Below are 15,602 nucleotides of genomic sequence, written 5' to 3' on the forward strand. Positions count from 1 at the left end.
ATATGAAATGAACAGTTCAGACCCCAGCAATATGTTTTACTATTGTTTGCAAACTATTTACTATTGTTTGCATCTCATACAGCAGTAAAATAAAGAGAATAGGGAGCTCAAATTATTACAGAAACTGGTTTTCAGTAAGGTTCCACTGCATAAGGAACCTGATACAATTCTTCAGCAGTTCTGATTTTTTCCCCTCCAGATTATCCTGTTGTTAATGAAATTTGGGCATCGTTTCACTCTGGTAGTCAAAGTCTGGCCTCAGATAGAATTCCCTTGTTGTAACCATGGAATGACCCATATGCCCAGAAGCTTGAGGTCCTTTGAGCTAAGTGCTAATAGGCAAAGACAGTCCTCCTACAGGGGAATTGTACACAGAGTCAGCAGGCCTCTGTGTCAGCCTCTGAGAGCCACAGGAGTGTGGTATGGACAGGGGGCGATCAGATATATTGAGGTAAGACACAAAAAGCTTCTTTGGCTTGTCAGATACAAAGGAAAGTTTATGTCTGGAAAGAACATCCTTTGTAAGTGTGGATGTTCAGAATTATGAATGTGGTATGGGCCTGCGGCCATGTTTTGCAGCTCTCGGAGCACTGGCAGTCCATCAGAAAACACCTGCAGCCTGACAACCTCTCCAAAGCTGAGGCTGTCAGAAGCTTCCTGACCTTTATTAAGCACCTCAGGACTGCAAAGAAAGAAGAGATCCTCCAAATCCTAAAGGCTGAAAACAAGGAAGTACTGTAAGTGCCCTGAACATTGTGTGGGGTTGTCTGTGGGAAAGCATTACTGGGTTATTGTTTATTAAGCAAGTAAGATCTCTTTTTAACCAACTGCCTCACCTTCCAATCAATTGTTTTGTTGTTTTGTGTTTTCATTGAACAGTTATACCTCAGTGCAGTAATGCAGTGGTTAATTGACCAGACATGCGATAACAAGTTTTCAGCAGTGACTCAGAGTGAACATTGTTTTTTGAGTATTCATGAGTTTACATCAGGTCTGGATTGGTACATAGATGGGGGGGCAGGGCTTCATTGTGACACCACGGTGCATGTGCTGCCTCACTGTTGTGAAATTGTGTTCCCTAGCTATTCATTTACACTCGAAAAGATTTCAGAGTTGATTATAAAAACAAAAAACGAATATGATTTTTTCAGTTGAAAATGTGCTTTCATTTTTATGTGATCATCCCCATTGCAGCCGTGTTTTAAAAAGAAAATTGAGTACTGAGGTACACAGCCAAAAGAATCCAGAGAAAAGAAATATGTACATTATTTGAATATTTGATGAGAGAATGCTTTATTTGACATGCACCGTAAAGAGAGTTGACTTAATTACCAAATTTACTTTGTAAATACAAATACACTTTCTAAGTAAAAGTGTTTTGGTCTTGTAATATAAAATTTGTCTGTAGCTACAAATTCAACCATATGACACTAATTATCCTAACTGATGATATACAACATGGCTCAATTAATTTGACAAACAGTGGAAACTAGCCATTAAGATAATAAAAAGTAGAAAGTGGCCAAGTTACACACGCGCATGTACACTCACACACATACACACACACACACAGCAGCAGTAGTCACTGAGTTCAAGGGACTCAATTACCCAAGAATAAGAGAATTTAGTTTTTTTTCTGAGAAGTCTGTTTATTCTAGATTGTATTTGTTATTTACTCATCTTGAGGACATTAAAAAAATTGATATGAATTCCATATGACAAACCAGAATTTAGTTGGGTACTATCTTCAAAAATAAATATTTAAACCAGAAGTTAAGTATATGCAAAATCATAAATTCTTAGACTCTGTTTTAATCATAGAACTTAGGAAAAATATATTTTAGAGTGACTTATCTTTTTATCAAAACCAAAAATATGACAAGAATAGTGCAAAAATTAGCTATTTAGAACAGAGATTACACTAAGCCTTAGCCTATTTGTATCCTAAAAATTTTAAGGTGGCAATAATTTGTATGATTGCATGATGTAGTTTCTAAATCAGGTTATTTACGCAATATTGTACCATATCATAGGTAACACACACGTAACGTAGTACGGTAGAAAAGATACTAGGATGCGCTAATACCAGAAGACCTAGTTTTAAATTCTGACTTCCAACAGCATACAACCTTGAAGTAGGTCATTTACATTTAGCTTCCCTGAGCCTCACTTTCAACATCTGTAAAATACAGAGAATAATTCCTTCTATTTATTGTAGGATAGTGAAAGTCAGGGTGGTGGAATGTAACATCTCCCGAAGTTTTTATTACGTGTATCTTATAACTTATAGAATATTAACAAGTATGCCAAGAGGAAAGGCTTCTGTGAGCAACTGAGTTTGAAAAACACTGGGAGAAACCAAGTTAAACAGTTCTCTGCTACAGAAATATCCAGCATCTTTAATCTGATAATATTATGTATAAGTTTCCTTAAACATATTCCAAACTTACACGACTTTGAAAATCCCTTTTCTTAAAGCATTTGGTAGAACTAGTATTGCATGAAAAACACTTTAGGAAACACTGTAATTAAAGACCGTGTACTCCAGTCAGAAAAACCTGAGTTCCAATCCTAGCTATATTTTTACCAGCTATGGGACCTTGAACAAATGACTGGATATCTCTGTTTCTTTATATATAAGGGAGAATATTAGTATTAAACTGATAGAGATGTTCAGTGAGGTGATGGTATTAATACCAGCATATATTTATTGAACGTTTACAATGTGCCAAGCACTATTCTAAGTGTTTTACATAGATCATGTAATTTAATCCTCTCAACAATCCTAAAATAACTACTGTTTTTAGCCCCATGTTACGGATGAAGAAGTTAAAGCAAAAAGAGGTTGCACACCTAAAATTTCTAGTGCAATAATAGACACTTAATAAGTATTACCTCTCTCTCAGTTTGCTTCATTCACTAGGCTTTTTGTTAGGATCAAAATGGTATAGTGCAAGAATATCTTTTTTTAAAAGTATAACATATTAAATACATGTATGGTATGTTATGTGAATGTGGAATAAAATATATATCAATACATACCTAATATGTTCATTAGTATGGCAACTAGTTTCAGAAATTTTACCATCCCAAGACTCAGCCAACAAAAGATTCTTGATGAGTAGAATATGTAACTAGCACTTTCCTGCAGGAGTTTTGCTCTGCTCACAACTAATCATTGTGGTTGAACTTGAACTATACCATGGTGCTTTTTATTTTTTAAAAAATGAGCAAAAACGTCTCTCTTGGATATAAATGAAAGTTTAAAGAATGTCCCACCTTTCCATTAAATAATACTGCCCTAGTTAAGTTATGTATTTGAGAAATGTATATATTTTCAAAGCTAATTAGAGAAATAATTGATTTGGGGGACCATAGCTTTTATATATGACCCATACAGAAAAGTTTGAACCTAATTTATAATATTATTTATATGATTTTATTTATAAATCTCCAAATTATATTTGGCTTAGGCTAATACAGTAAAATTAATTTGTATATTCTGATTATACATTGAGGAGAAAGAAGGGAGTTAAGGGAGAGATTTCAAATAAAAGGGGGAAGGATCTTTGGTGAAAGTCATTCATTTTTCTTTTGTTTAAATACAAAATTTTTCACTTCTTTAGGAAATGTAAACCAATGGGGTCTATGAATGGTAGCGATTCAAAATAATTTCTTAAGCACCCTAAACATTGATATCCATGACCATGCCTTTTTTGTAGACCCCAGCTGGTGGATGCTGTCACCTCTGCTCAGACCCCAGACTCATTAGATGCCATTTTGGACTTTTTGGATTTCAAAAGTGACAGTAGCATTATCCTCCAGGAGAGGTTTCTCTATGCCTGTGGATTTGCCTCCCATCCTGATGAAGAACTCCTGAGAGCCCTCGTTGTAAGTCAAATGGAAACTGCAAAAATAAAGGCTCTGGGCTGCTCTTAGGAATCTAGGCAGTAATTAAATTTGCTAGCATCAGAATACAGGCTGAAATACAGCCTTCTGATTATTCATATTCAAATTCCTTTGGACTATTTTCTTTCTGTTAATCATTAACTGTACAGTAGATTATTTCACATAGTGTCTTCTTTGTAATTCCTCTAAATAACTTAAACTATACTTTATGGAAATTTAAAGATTGTGTTCACCTATCATGTAATGTAACATAGGACAAAATTTCAGAGGGGAGAAGTCTTGATTATGCTTCAAAATTTGATTTTAAAAGATGTATTTTGACTTCAAAAATCTTCATGGTATTTGATGTACAGTACATTGTATAATGTATAATCTTATACATGTTATATACATATATATATAAGATATAATTCTTCTGATATTAAAAATTACATTGGAAGCAAAAGCTAGAGTTCTCTTGGATCCAAGGTTTAAAAACAAAAAGTGTACTTATTCACTTATGATTTAGGGGAATAGTTCATAATCTTTTTAGAAAATGGGTTTGTTTGAAAAATCTGATACCCATACATAAAATTACCTATACATAAAATTTTACAGACCATTTTTTGGATTCACTGACCCAATGAGCCCAGTCCATAAACCTCTCAGGACTTCACAGACCCACGTTAAAAATACCTGAAAGAACTCTAAGACTTTTCAACCCAAAGCTAGATAGTGAATTTGTAAGCGTCCCCAAAGCAAAATTCAGAGTTTGCAACCTAGGAACATAAAAACAATTTCCTCAGACTTTGGCTACTTTGTTTCTTTACTTAAAATATCCCTTGGAAATGTTTAAATGTTTTGGTAACCTATTTTATCCTTGTTTGGCTAATAGAGTAAGTTCAAAGGTTCCTTTGGGAGCAATGACATCAGGGAATCCGTTATGATCATCATTGGGGCCCTTGTCAGGAAGCTGTGTCAGAATGAAGGCTGCAAACTCAAAGTAAGTGCAAATCCAATCTCATTTACTGTATCTATAGTTCCGGACCAATCTATTTAACATTTACCGTGCTGCCCACCATTGGGGCAGAAATCAAATTTGTATGGTTTTTATGACATCAAAGGACTATGACTTCTTATATTTTTCAGTTTCCATAATTATTTGAGTTGGCTGGTTTACTTCAGCAATCATATATCAAATATCTTGGCTAAACACAAAACTCACATATAAAAACATCCATTCAGCAGTATTTAATGAGTGTTTACTCTGTGCTAGGCATTATGCTAATGCCTTAATATAAAGATACATAAAACATTCTACCATCCTCAAAGAACTCCTAGTCTGTTTATCAAATGTAAACAGATAAATAATAATATTGAAATATAAAAAGAGTGCTCTGGGGCTTCCCTGGTGGTGCAGTGGTTAAGAATCTGCCTGCCGATGCAAGGGACATGGGTTCGAGCCCTGGTCTGGGAAGATCCCACATGCCCCAGAGCAACTAGGCCCATGTGCCACAACTACTGAGCCTGCGCTCTAGAGCCCGCAGGCCACAACTACTGAGCCCGTGTGCCACAACTACTGAGGCCCACGTGCCTAGAGCCTGTGCTCCGCAACAAGAGAAGCCACCGCAATGAGAAGCACCGCAGTGAAGAGTAACCCCCACTAACCGCAGCTAGAGAAAGCCTGCACGCAGCAACAAACACCCAACACAGACAAAAATAAATTAAAAAAAAAAAAAAAAAAAAGAGTGCTCTGCAAATACTACAGAAGAGGCACCAAACTATTCTGCTTGGGAGTGCTGGGGAAGCTGTCACCAAAATGATAATATCAAACAGCTTAGCCTAGAAGAGGTTTTTAGGTGAAGAGATAGTTTTGTGGAATAAAGGACATTCTAGGAGAGATACAATAATGTATAAAAAAGCCCAAACTCAAAATGAGCCTTGTATGCTTGAGAACAGTGAGAAATTCTGTGGGGCTAGAGCAAAAAATATGTATGTTTGTGGGGCAGATAGGTGGGAGTGCTGATGAAGGAAAGAAGGGAAGAGAGAAGAGAGGTAGGCTGGATCTCTATTAATGGCAAGCTAAGGAGTCTCGACTTCATTCTGTAGAGAAAAGGGAGAATAATGTGGTTTTTAGATGGTGAATGACACACGCCGATTTTTTTAACCTAGGAAGAAGCAAAATGGTATATAGACTGGGTGTCAGCTGCATTAGGGCCAGTACGATCTGATCAGAAATGTTTACAACAACCTGGGCACGAATTAATAAAGGTCTGAATTAACGTAGGTGCTGTACGGTGAGAGAAGGAGACAGATTCAAGAGCCCTTTAGGAGATAGAATCGATAGTATTTAGTGACTGATGGGATGTGGGGAATGAGAAAGAGGTGAGAATCCAGGTGACTGTTAAGCTTCCAGGTTAGGATACTAGATGTATGGTGATGTGAACCACTTAAGCAAAATTTATTATAGAACCTGGTTTGGGGGTGGGAGGAGGGTAGAGCTATTAATTTGGCTATGTTTTGGCTATGTTTGAATCCTTTGGGACACCAGGTTGCGTTGTCCAATAGGCAGATGGCCACATCCATCCGTAGCTCAGAAAAGGAGTCAGGACCAGGAATAGAGAGTGACTGAAACCTTAGGAGACAATGGGATTACCCAAGGGAGGCATATAGGGTGAGAAGGAAACAAAACAAAGGATTACATTTAAAGTTTCCTGATAATGGGACAGCCTAGTTATCACATCTTTAAAGTTACCTTATGAGTATAGCTGTAAACTATCCATCACTGTCATTCAGTTTTGTTAATGTTTTTGAGCAGCTTTTAAAAAAATGCATCTTTGAAGATAATGAGACTTGGCTACCAAATGGACCATAGCAAATGTTCAAATTTTCTTTTCAACTTTCTGCTGTGGAATACTCATCTATCTTTTGCCCATATCAAAGACATCTGGATAGAAAGAAAATGATGTATTCTAAATACACATTTAAGGCATCTGCTGGGCACACAATCCACAATACCTTACTGTGCAAAAGGTACCTGCGAAGCTATCGAGTGCTATAGCTGTTCAGCATTTACTGGCATGAAAGCCACTGCCCTATGACAGTCTAAATGGCAGCTACACAGGTCACAATGAGTACTAAACCTCTATTTCTTTTTTCTATTTGTTTTTCCTTACATTTTGATCTCCCTGTATCCTAATTTCTTTTTTCACCAAATTTATATTTGAAAAAATTCAAACCTATGGACAAGATGTAAGAATAGCACAATTCCATTAATATTTGTATACCTGCTTCATCTAGATTTGCCAGTTGTTAACGTATTATCATATTTGCATTACCTCATTCTGTTTTATTTCATTTTATATTATCTTGGTTGAACCCTTTGAGAGTAAGTTGCATGCATCTGACATTTTACCCCTAAAGACTTTTACTTCTTATTATTCGAGTGCCATTGCATCTAGGCTCTTATAATAGACAAAATACATATATTTACATTTATTAAATTGCGAGTTCATACTGCTACCTCCAGTTCTACAGGGTTCTTCCTCTCCTTCCATCATTCTGTAATTATACCCTCCTTCTCCCACAGTGAGAACCTTGGTTCTCAAGAACATTAATATCCTGATTCATTTGCTCAATCCTAAAACATGTACAAAATAATTTTGGAATTGTTACACCAACGTCATTACAAAAACCAAACTGACTTAAATAAAGTTCAAGACTTCATCACAGTCTTTTTGACCTTAGAATATATTTCACTAAAGGTATACAGTCAGAGGACTATGTTCAAACATTGTTTGGATTAATTCTTTTTTATTCTCTTCTGTTTAGTTATGTTATTACTCTGATATACATTCATGTTCATTTGCTTCTGTTTGAAATCAATTTTAGCCACCTTTCATCCTTGTCGACTTCATTTTATTTCTTGAACATATGGAATAGTAACATGATTCAAAAGTCAAGACTTTATTTTAAAAGTGTTCTCAAAGAGGTCTCATTCCCTTTCCTACCCTTCCACCCATTCTCACCTACCTTTTCTATGTAAGCGGTATCGTTAGTTTTAGGTTCTCCTTTCTGTTTCTTTTTGCAACAGTAAGCAGATGTACACACACATTTTATTTCTTTTTTCTTGCACAAAATATAGCCTTCTATATACACTCTCTTGCATCTCCTTTTTTCCACTTAACAACATACCTTGGAAATCACCCCATACTGGTTCACAGAGATCTTCCTCCTTCCTTTTACAACTGTCTAGTACTCTATCGTGTGTTAAACTGAGGCACAACAGTTTATTCTCCCATGTATGGTCATTAGGTGGTTTCCACTATTTTTACTATTACAAATAATGCTTAAATGAATAATCTTAGGCACACTTTCTCTTAATTTTGGAGATATAGCTTCAGGGCCAGGGTATTGGATCAAAATGCAGATTTGTTAGCTTTTGCCAAATTATCTTCCATGGGAATTGTAGCATTTTATGCTTCCACCTGAATGCCTATTTCCCTGTAGGCTCAATAACAACGTATGTTATCAAACTTTTGTATTTTTAAAGATCAATCTGGTAGTTGAGAAATGGTATTTCTTTAATGAAATTTGAAGTTTAGCATCTTCATTCTCTTTGGGGGCCTTTTATATCTTCCCTACCCCCCATCTCTCCCATGGTGTGTGTGTGTGTGTGTGTGTGTGTGCACGTGTGTGTGTACCTGCAGCCTGGTTTCAGAGTTTATAAATCCTATAGATGAATTAGATCTTAGGAACCTTTACTTTACGGATGATTACTGAAGCCCCTAAAACATACGTAGCAGCAAAGGTAAAATAAGAACCTAGATGTCCCTATTTCTAATTTGCTTTTCCATTAAACTGTTAACTTGCTAGTTCATAGTTTCTAGGCCAGAAAACTAAAAGGCCTTTTCTGATTAAAGAATATGTTTGAAAAGTACCTAGCAAAGTACATGCTACATAAAAGGCATTCAAGGAATGTTTTTTGAACAGTATGTCAGCATTAATCAAATTTGGAATCAAGTGGAAACAAGCACTTTTTAAACATTTAGAACAAGACCTTACAGTTGAGTGCTAAGTGCTTTCACCGAAGTTGTTACTAAGGAAAAGGTGTGTGCCACCATTTAGGCACCATCTAACCATTATTTTAGAATTTCAGTGAATGGGCAGTTTTAGGAATAATCGATCACAAGGGAATTTTAAAAATGACTTTATACATTCAGAATGTGTTTAAAAGTAAGTATGCCGATTATTAATTATACTCATTGCTTCTTAATATGTTAATGTATGTATTTTTTTAAAAAACAACACCACCTTTATCAAGCTTTACTTGTTCATTTTCATTGTGTGCCTCAGTCAGGCAACCAGTGTAAACCTTTCTAAAACCTTAGGCTGTTATCCTGGACACAAGAGTGAAGCTGATCTTACCCAAGCTTTGTTTAATATATGGTTATGCATATGTCTGATGTAGAATGTGATTTTTTAGGGAGTGGTAGAAGCCAAGAAGTTAATCTTGGGAGGACTTGAAAAAGCAGAAAAAAAAGAGGACAAAATGATGTATCTGCTGGCTCTGAAGAATGCCCGGCTTCCGGAAGGCATCCCACTCCTTCTGAAGTACGCGGAGACAGGAGAGGGGTCTATCAGCCACCTCGCCACCACCACTCTCCAGAGATATGATGCCCCTTTCATAACTGATGAGGTAAATTCTCCAAGAATGTTTGCAACATTCACAAAAGGAAAAAAGCATGCCTAATCACAAGTCAGATGCAAACTTCTCTGAAGTCACCCTATTTTTTTTTTCCAAACTAACAATCTCTCTTTCCTGTTAGAAATAACTCTTAAATTGGATTTAAGGCTATTCTGAAGCAGCCTCACAATTTTGAATAGATAATGTCCTATATCCTGAAGCATAAATATTGAAGCACATTCTCTTGTTTTATCACCAAAGGTAATAGATAATGCTAAGATATAGGAAGTCAAGAGTGTGAAAGGAAGATAAAGCAAGGGGAGCTGAATCTAAAGCTAAAAGATGAGAAACGGTCAGGCAGAAGAAAGGATATGTGTGTTGGATAGAATATGAGAAAGAAGTGGGAGTCTTTCAAGCAGGGGAAGCATATGGGTGAAGACCCACAAATGGGAAAGAGGGTGGAATATTCCAGGAAAAGAAATAAGTCCAGAATGACTGGTACATGAAAAGTTAGGGAAAACGTCTCTGCAATATGGTTATGCAGCCTGTACTTGAATGTTTCTGGTGACTAGAAGTTCAATATTTCACAAGACTTCTTCATTATTGGACAACTCACACTGTCTGATTTTTTTGCTCATATCAAGGTGATATCTTCCTTCCCGTGACTAACACTTATTTGTCTTAGTTTGGCTTCCCCTCCAGCAGGAGAATTCTACAAGTATTCGAATAGAGGCAAAGTCCTCTCTCCTCTTGGGTACCAATGCCAGTTCCTTCAGCAATTCCCTGTTAAATATGATTTCAAAATATCTTCCCCAGGATGAATTCTTGTTGTCAGTGGTCTTCTTAAAATTAATATCAAAATTCAATAAAATACTCCAAATGATAATAAAAAAAAGAAACAAATTCTTTTCTGAAATATCTTTACTTCCACAAGTTTTAAGATGCTCTTAAATTTTTTGACACTGGAATAACCTGGCTTAAGCACTACCATGTTGGTTCCTACAGCTGCATTTTCAGGAAGGCATCCAAACTATACTTTTTTTTAGGGCAGAGAATGTTTATAAAGTGTAAGATAAACTGCCTGCTGAGAATGATGTTCCCGGTTTGCAACCATGTTTTGTGTCCGAGTTGATAAGCTGTAAAGTGTGGTAATTAGGATCATGAGTTTTTGAGATAGACAGACCAACATATGGATTCTGGCTCTGTCCCTTCCTAGTTGTTTTTGCTTAGGTGATTCTTAATTCCTATATACCTGACAACAAGGTCAACATTTGCGGGAGGTAGAAAAAGACAGAGGAAAGTAGAACTGAAAGAAATATTTATAAATGCCTAGTACAGAACCCCAAGCACTGCATATTGTTAGGCAATGCTAGTGACCAATGAAATTATTTGTTGCCGCAGAATGTAATTATTTTGGCAAATTTTCTTTTGTGTTAATGTTTTGTTGAAAGAAGAAAATCCTCTAATATGACTTATGGACTTTAGGTGAAAATGATGTATCAATATAGATTCATCAAATGTAACAAATGTACCACTGAGATGCAGGATGTTATACAGGAGGAGGTTGTATGTTGGGGGGAGAGGGGAGGCACGTGGAGCACGAGGTATATAGGAATTCTATACTTTAAGCTTAATTTTGCTGTGAACCTAAAATTGCTCTAAAAAATAAAAAGTCTATTAATTAAAAAGAAGAAGGGAAAATTCTGAGGTACCTCATTGTAAGGAAATGTAAGTTCATATAGCCATCTCTCTCCAGAGCCCCTTTGCCATGTGGCAGTAGTGTCTTTGAAAATTCTGTGGTTGTTAGGGAATACCATGATATGCTGCTATAACAAACAAGACTCAAAAATCTCAGCTTCTCATCCACTCTATGGCTAAAGTAGGTAAAAGAAAATGTGGCCCTGAGCTCACTACCGTAGTAGAAGAGAGAGAGGGATAAGATACACCAGCTCTTAACTGCGTTGGCCCAGAAGTTACCCACAGTGGTTCCGTTCATGGTCCATTAGCCAGAACTATGACCCCAACATAATTGCAAAAGAATATGGGAAATATTGGAACACATGTCTATTTTATGAGCGTTAACTCTTCCTGCCCGATATCAATTTAAAAAATCTAGATGCGCACTAACTAAGCTTGAACATCTTACAAACAGGTGAAGAAGACTATGAACAGGATATACCACCAGAATCATAAAGTTCATGAAAAGACTGTGCGCACTACTGCAGCTGCCATCATTTTAAATAACAATCCATCCTACATGGAAGTAAAAAACATCCTCCTCTCTATTGGGGAGCTTCCCAAAGAAATGAATAAATACATGCTCTCCATTGTCCAAGACATCCTACGTTTTGAAATGCCTGCAAGGTATGAAGCAGTGCCCCGTCTCTGCTTATCCAAGCTTATTTGTATATTGATGTGGTACATGTGTGGCTAATAATAATGGTGTGGTCTTTATGCTGGGTTATGTTGCATAAAACCAGAGAGTTTGCCAAAACTATTTGGAGGGCCAGATTAAACAACTTCACTTTGGCACTGTGATTTGGAACTCTGGGTATGATTTTTTTACTCTAGGTCTCCTGTTAGGTCTGGTAACATCATATTGCCAAATGTTAGCAATGTTTTAAAATCCAACTGTATTTTCAGTAGGACTATTTTTATAACTAGCATCATAAAATGAGGTAGGTTCCCACCAAATGGTCTTTCATCTTAACTTTCCAAATGTTAGGAATCTTTGAAGCCTCATTTATCACAGGTTAAATGAATTTACCATTTGAGTTTAAAACCTTAGACAAGACCCATGCTTTAGGACTATTCAAAGTATGAAGAATGGAATCAGCAGACTTCATTGCTCTCAGTTACTCATTGGAATCATCTTCCTTCCAGTTCCCAAGTCTCTTCTCCCAAATTCACTGCTGTCCCTTTTCCTCACTGAAATCAGAGGGCCAGGGAAGGAATCTCCATTTCCCCTGAGTTACATGCCGAGCACTGCCTTCAGGAAGGATCATGTTTGAGTGTTCCCAGTTGAAAAGGGAAACAGACATGGGGGGAGGGTGGGAAATAGGTAAGGAGAAAGGAAATGGAAAAAAAGGCAGTAAAGATCGAAGGAAAGAAACAAGGAGTAAGACTGAAGGAAAAAGAAACAGGAGGAGTAAGTACAGACAAAGGAGCAGGGCAAGTAAGGAAGCAGGGGGAAGCAGATCAGAGATGCAGAAAAGAAACGAATTCTCTCTGCAGCCATGTGTGCCTGGTCAAATGGATTTGATTTCTCCTTCTATTGCTTTGCTTTTGTGAGACTCTGTGGGGGAGATCCTGGGTGTATTTGCTGCCATTGTCTTGTGAACCTAGTGATTCAGGGGACAGTAAAGAGGAAGCAGCGGGGTAGAGAGCAGCCTGGGAAACATGAGGAAGCCATCGCAAACGGGGCAGGTCAGATTCTCAAAACTGAAAGCATCAGAGTTGGAAGGGACTTGAGAGGCCCCCTCGCTTGCTATCTCTCTCCAGTGAGGGGGTCTAGTCTCCTGGCAGGTGGTGTCCAGACTTTGCTTGCACCTCTCCAGTGGTGGGAGGTTCACCACCTCTGAGGGAACTTGTGTCATCATTTAGAGACTCTCTCCATTACTGCTTTGCATAACTGAAATCTTCTATTGGCCCAGATTTTATTCCTGAAGCAAAGTGGAAGAGATCTAATCATTCAGCCACATGCAGGCCCTTTGAATATTTGAGGACTGCTCTTCATCTTTCCTTTTTCAGGCTAAAATCTTATAATCTAGTGATACTGGGGGAAAAACCTATAAGATAACCATTCTTCCGCTCAGTGATGTTCTACCTCAGAACTAGGTCCAGATTTCTTTGGTTGATTATTTTGATTTCGTTTTTGCTGAGTTGTAATTTTATTATTACTGATATGATTAGTGTTAAGTAGTCAGGAATGGAAATACCTCAACACTAATTAGTTAAGTAGATAAAATAGAGGTATGGGGTCAGGTTTAAGACTTACTTTAGAGGAGACTATTGGGTTTTACTGATATGTTTCTTTAAGTGAAAACTACACAGATATAGAAGAAATTCCTGGGAATTTGCTGTTATATATCATTAGCCAGTGATAACATTAGAGGGTGTAGGAAAACATTTAAAGAAATATTGGGCAACCTCTCCAGTTTGGTACAACTTTCCTTAAAAGTATATACTATTTAACAATAGAACCACGATGATTCAAAGAACATGTGTTTTCCACTCCTGAGGTGTGTCCATCAGTCAGCTTAGGCCATCTCATAGCTGGCTGAACTCGCCTTGCTGTCATTTTGATACCAAACTGAATTTCAAATATCCGAGGAATGGAGGGGAAAGCCCTCATCCTGATGCTGGCACTCCAGCTGGCACCTCCCCAGTTTTGGAGTGGCATGAGGAAAATTTGGCCCCCTCTTCTTTCCACTGAGGATTTGGGTTCTTTCCAAATCTGACTTGGGAAACAGCCATTACCACGAATGTGCAGCTTTTTCCTTTTACGTGTTACAGCAAAATGGTCCGTCGAGTTCTGAAGGAAATGTTTGCTCATAATTATGACCGTTTCTCCAAGAGTGGATCCTCTTCTGCCTATACTGGCTACATAGAACGTACGTAACCCAAAAAGGGGTTCTCCCTCCCTGCTCCGTCCCCTGCTCGGTATTGCTGGAACTGTGGTTAAATTACAGGTTGTTGTTTTTTTTTTTGTCCTCAGGTAGTCCCCATTCGGCATCTACTTACAGCCTTGACATTCTTTACTCTGGTTCTGGCATTCTAAGGAGAAGTAACCTGAACATCTTTCAGTACGTTAGGAAAAATCCTCTTCATAGTATTCAGGTATCTCATTTTTCACTAATTTTGCTTATTAAAGTATGTAAGAGGTTAGTGTGCAGTAAAATAGAATATATACTAATGATAACACTATAGAACGCATAAATTCATGGTGGATCTAGGCTGTACGGTTTACAGTCCCAGAGAGAGTTTCCACATGAACTTGAAAACTTAGGTGTTTTGAGTCACTGGACTTGCCAAACATCCATAGTTTTTTCAAAGGTACACATAGTCACAAAATTGAAGTCATGCCAGTATTTCTCATGTATGTTTTAAAAACTGTTTTTATCCATAGATATATTCCTTGGAGCTCCAGATATTTAGTTATAGAATACATTTCCTTCTCTTGGTGTTTCTATGAAGAGACTGATTCCCCATAATAAAAGCTTTCATGATAGAATATGGTTCTCCAAAGAGTCAATCTATATTTTTTCAATATTGCTAAGAGAGAAAAGAATAAAGTGTAGGCATTTGACAACTGGCTGACTTCCATCCCTTTAGTTTTACCCCAAATGTGGTGACAATCTCTAAAGGCTTCCTAATTGTGAAATATACTTTCTTTATAGTTTTTATGCATATCAAACTATAGCCTTCTCAATAAGCTCATTTAAGCTTTAAAAATGATGCAATGTATATAAACTTGAGTTCTTATCAATATTGTATTACGACACCTTTGGTAGGACTCTAGTTAGGATACCATGCTTTCTGTCCTGAGGAATCACCATCTGTTTTCTGATACGCATTCTGAAATGCCAAATGCCCAGTGGCTAAGGTGCTGGGCGTGGAGGACAGAGAATCTGTGGGATTCCTGTGTGTGGCAGAGATCAGGATGTGAGGCTCCTCATAGCGTTCATCATCTTTTCTTTTACTGGAGAAAGTTTTATGTGGAAAGGTGTGAGTCATGGCTTAGAGAGTTCCACATCCTCTCGTAGGGCAGACTGTCCCAACACTTCTCCGCCTCTTTTTAGGGGCTCTACAAGATAGCCGATCCACCATGTACGACAGCTCTGCAGAGACTGAGTCTCTAGGATGACGCCATTAAATGGAAAGCTCATGGTCATTGCAGTCAGACAGAAGGGGTTTGAGACTTACCTCTGCCATTTGAGCTTTTTTTTTGGCCTCATCTGCAAAATGGATACAATCATATGAACCTCAAAGGGTGGCTGTGAGGATTAAATGAAGAAAACGAACTCAT

The 15,602-nt window shown here is 37.4% G+C and overlaps 1 protein-coding gene across 1 annotated transcript in view; it reads left to right on the forward strand.

Annotated features, from left to right (window-relative positions):
- MTTP (microsomal triglyceride transfer protein) overlaps positions 1-15,602 on the forward strand; it is a 44,791-nt gene that overhangs the window by 18,875 nt on the left and 10,314 nt on the right. The window contains exons 8-14 of the mRNA XM_029236049.1: positions 580-737; positions 3,723-3,891; positions 4,784-4,891; positions 9,374-9,586; positions 11,727-11,938; positions 14,090-14,187; positions 14,292-14,413. Coding sequence (XP_029091882.1) covers positions 580-737; positions 3,723-3,891; positions 4,784-4,891; positions 9,374-9,586; positions 11,727-11,938; positions 14,090-14,187; positions 14,292-14,413 — 1,080 coding nt within the window. The remainder of the gene's footprint in view (positions 1-579; positions 738-3,722; positions 3,892-4,783; positions 4,892-9,373; positions 9,587-11,726; positions 11,939-14,089; positions 14,188-14,291; positions 14,414-15,602) is intronic.

The sequence above is a fragment of the Monodon monoceros genome, unplaced genomic scaffold (genome assembly GCF_005190385.1).
Source record: "Monodon monoceros isolate NGI ecotype Baffin Bay Population unplaced genomic scaffold, NGI_Narwhal_1 Super_Scaffold_20, whole genome shotgun sequence".
Classification (NCBI taxonomy): domain Eukaryota; kingdom Metazoa; phylum Chordata; class Mammalia; order Artiodactyla; family Monodontidae; genus Monodon; species Monodon monoceros.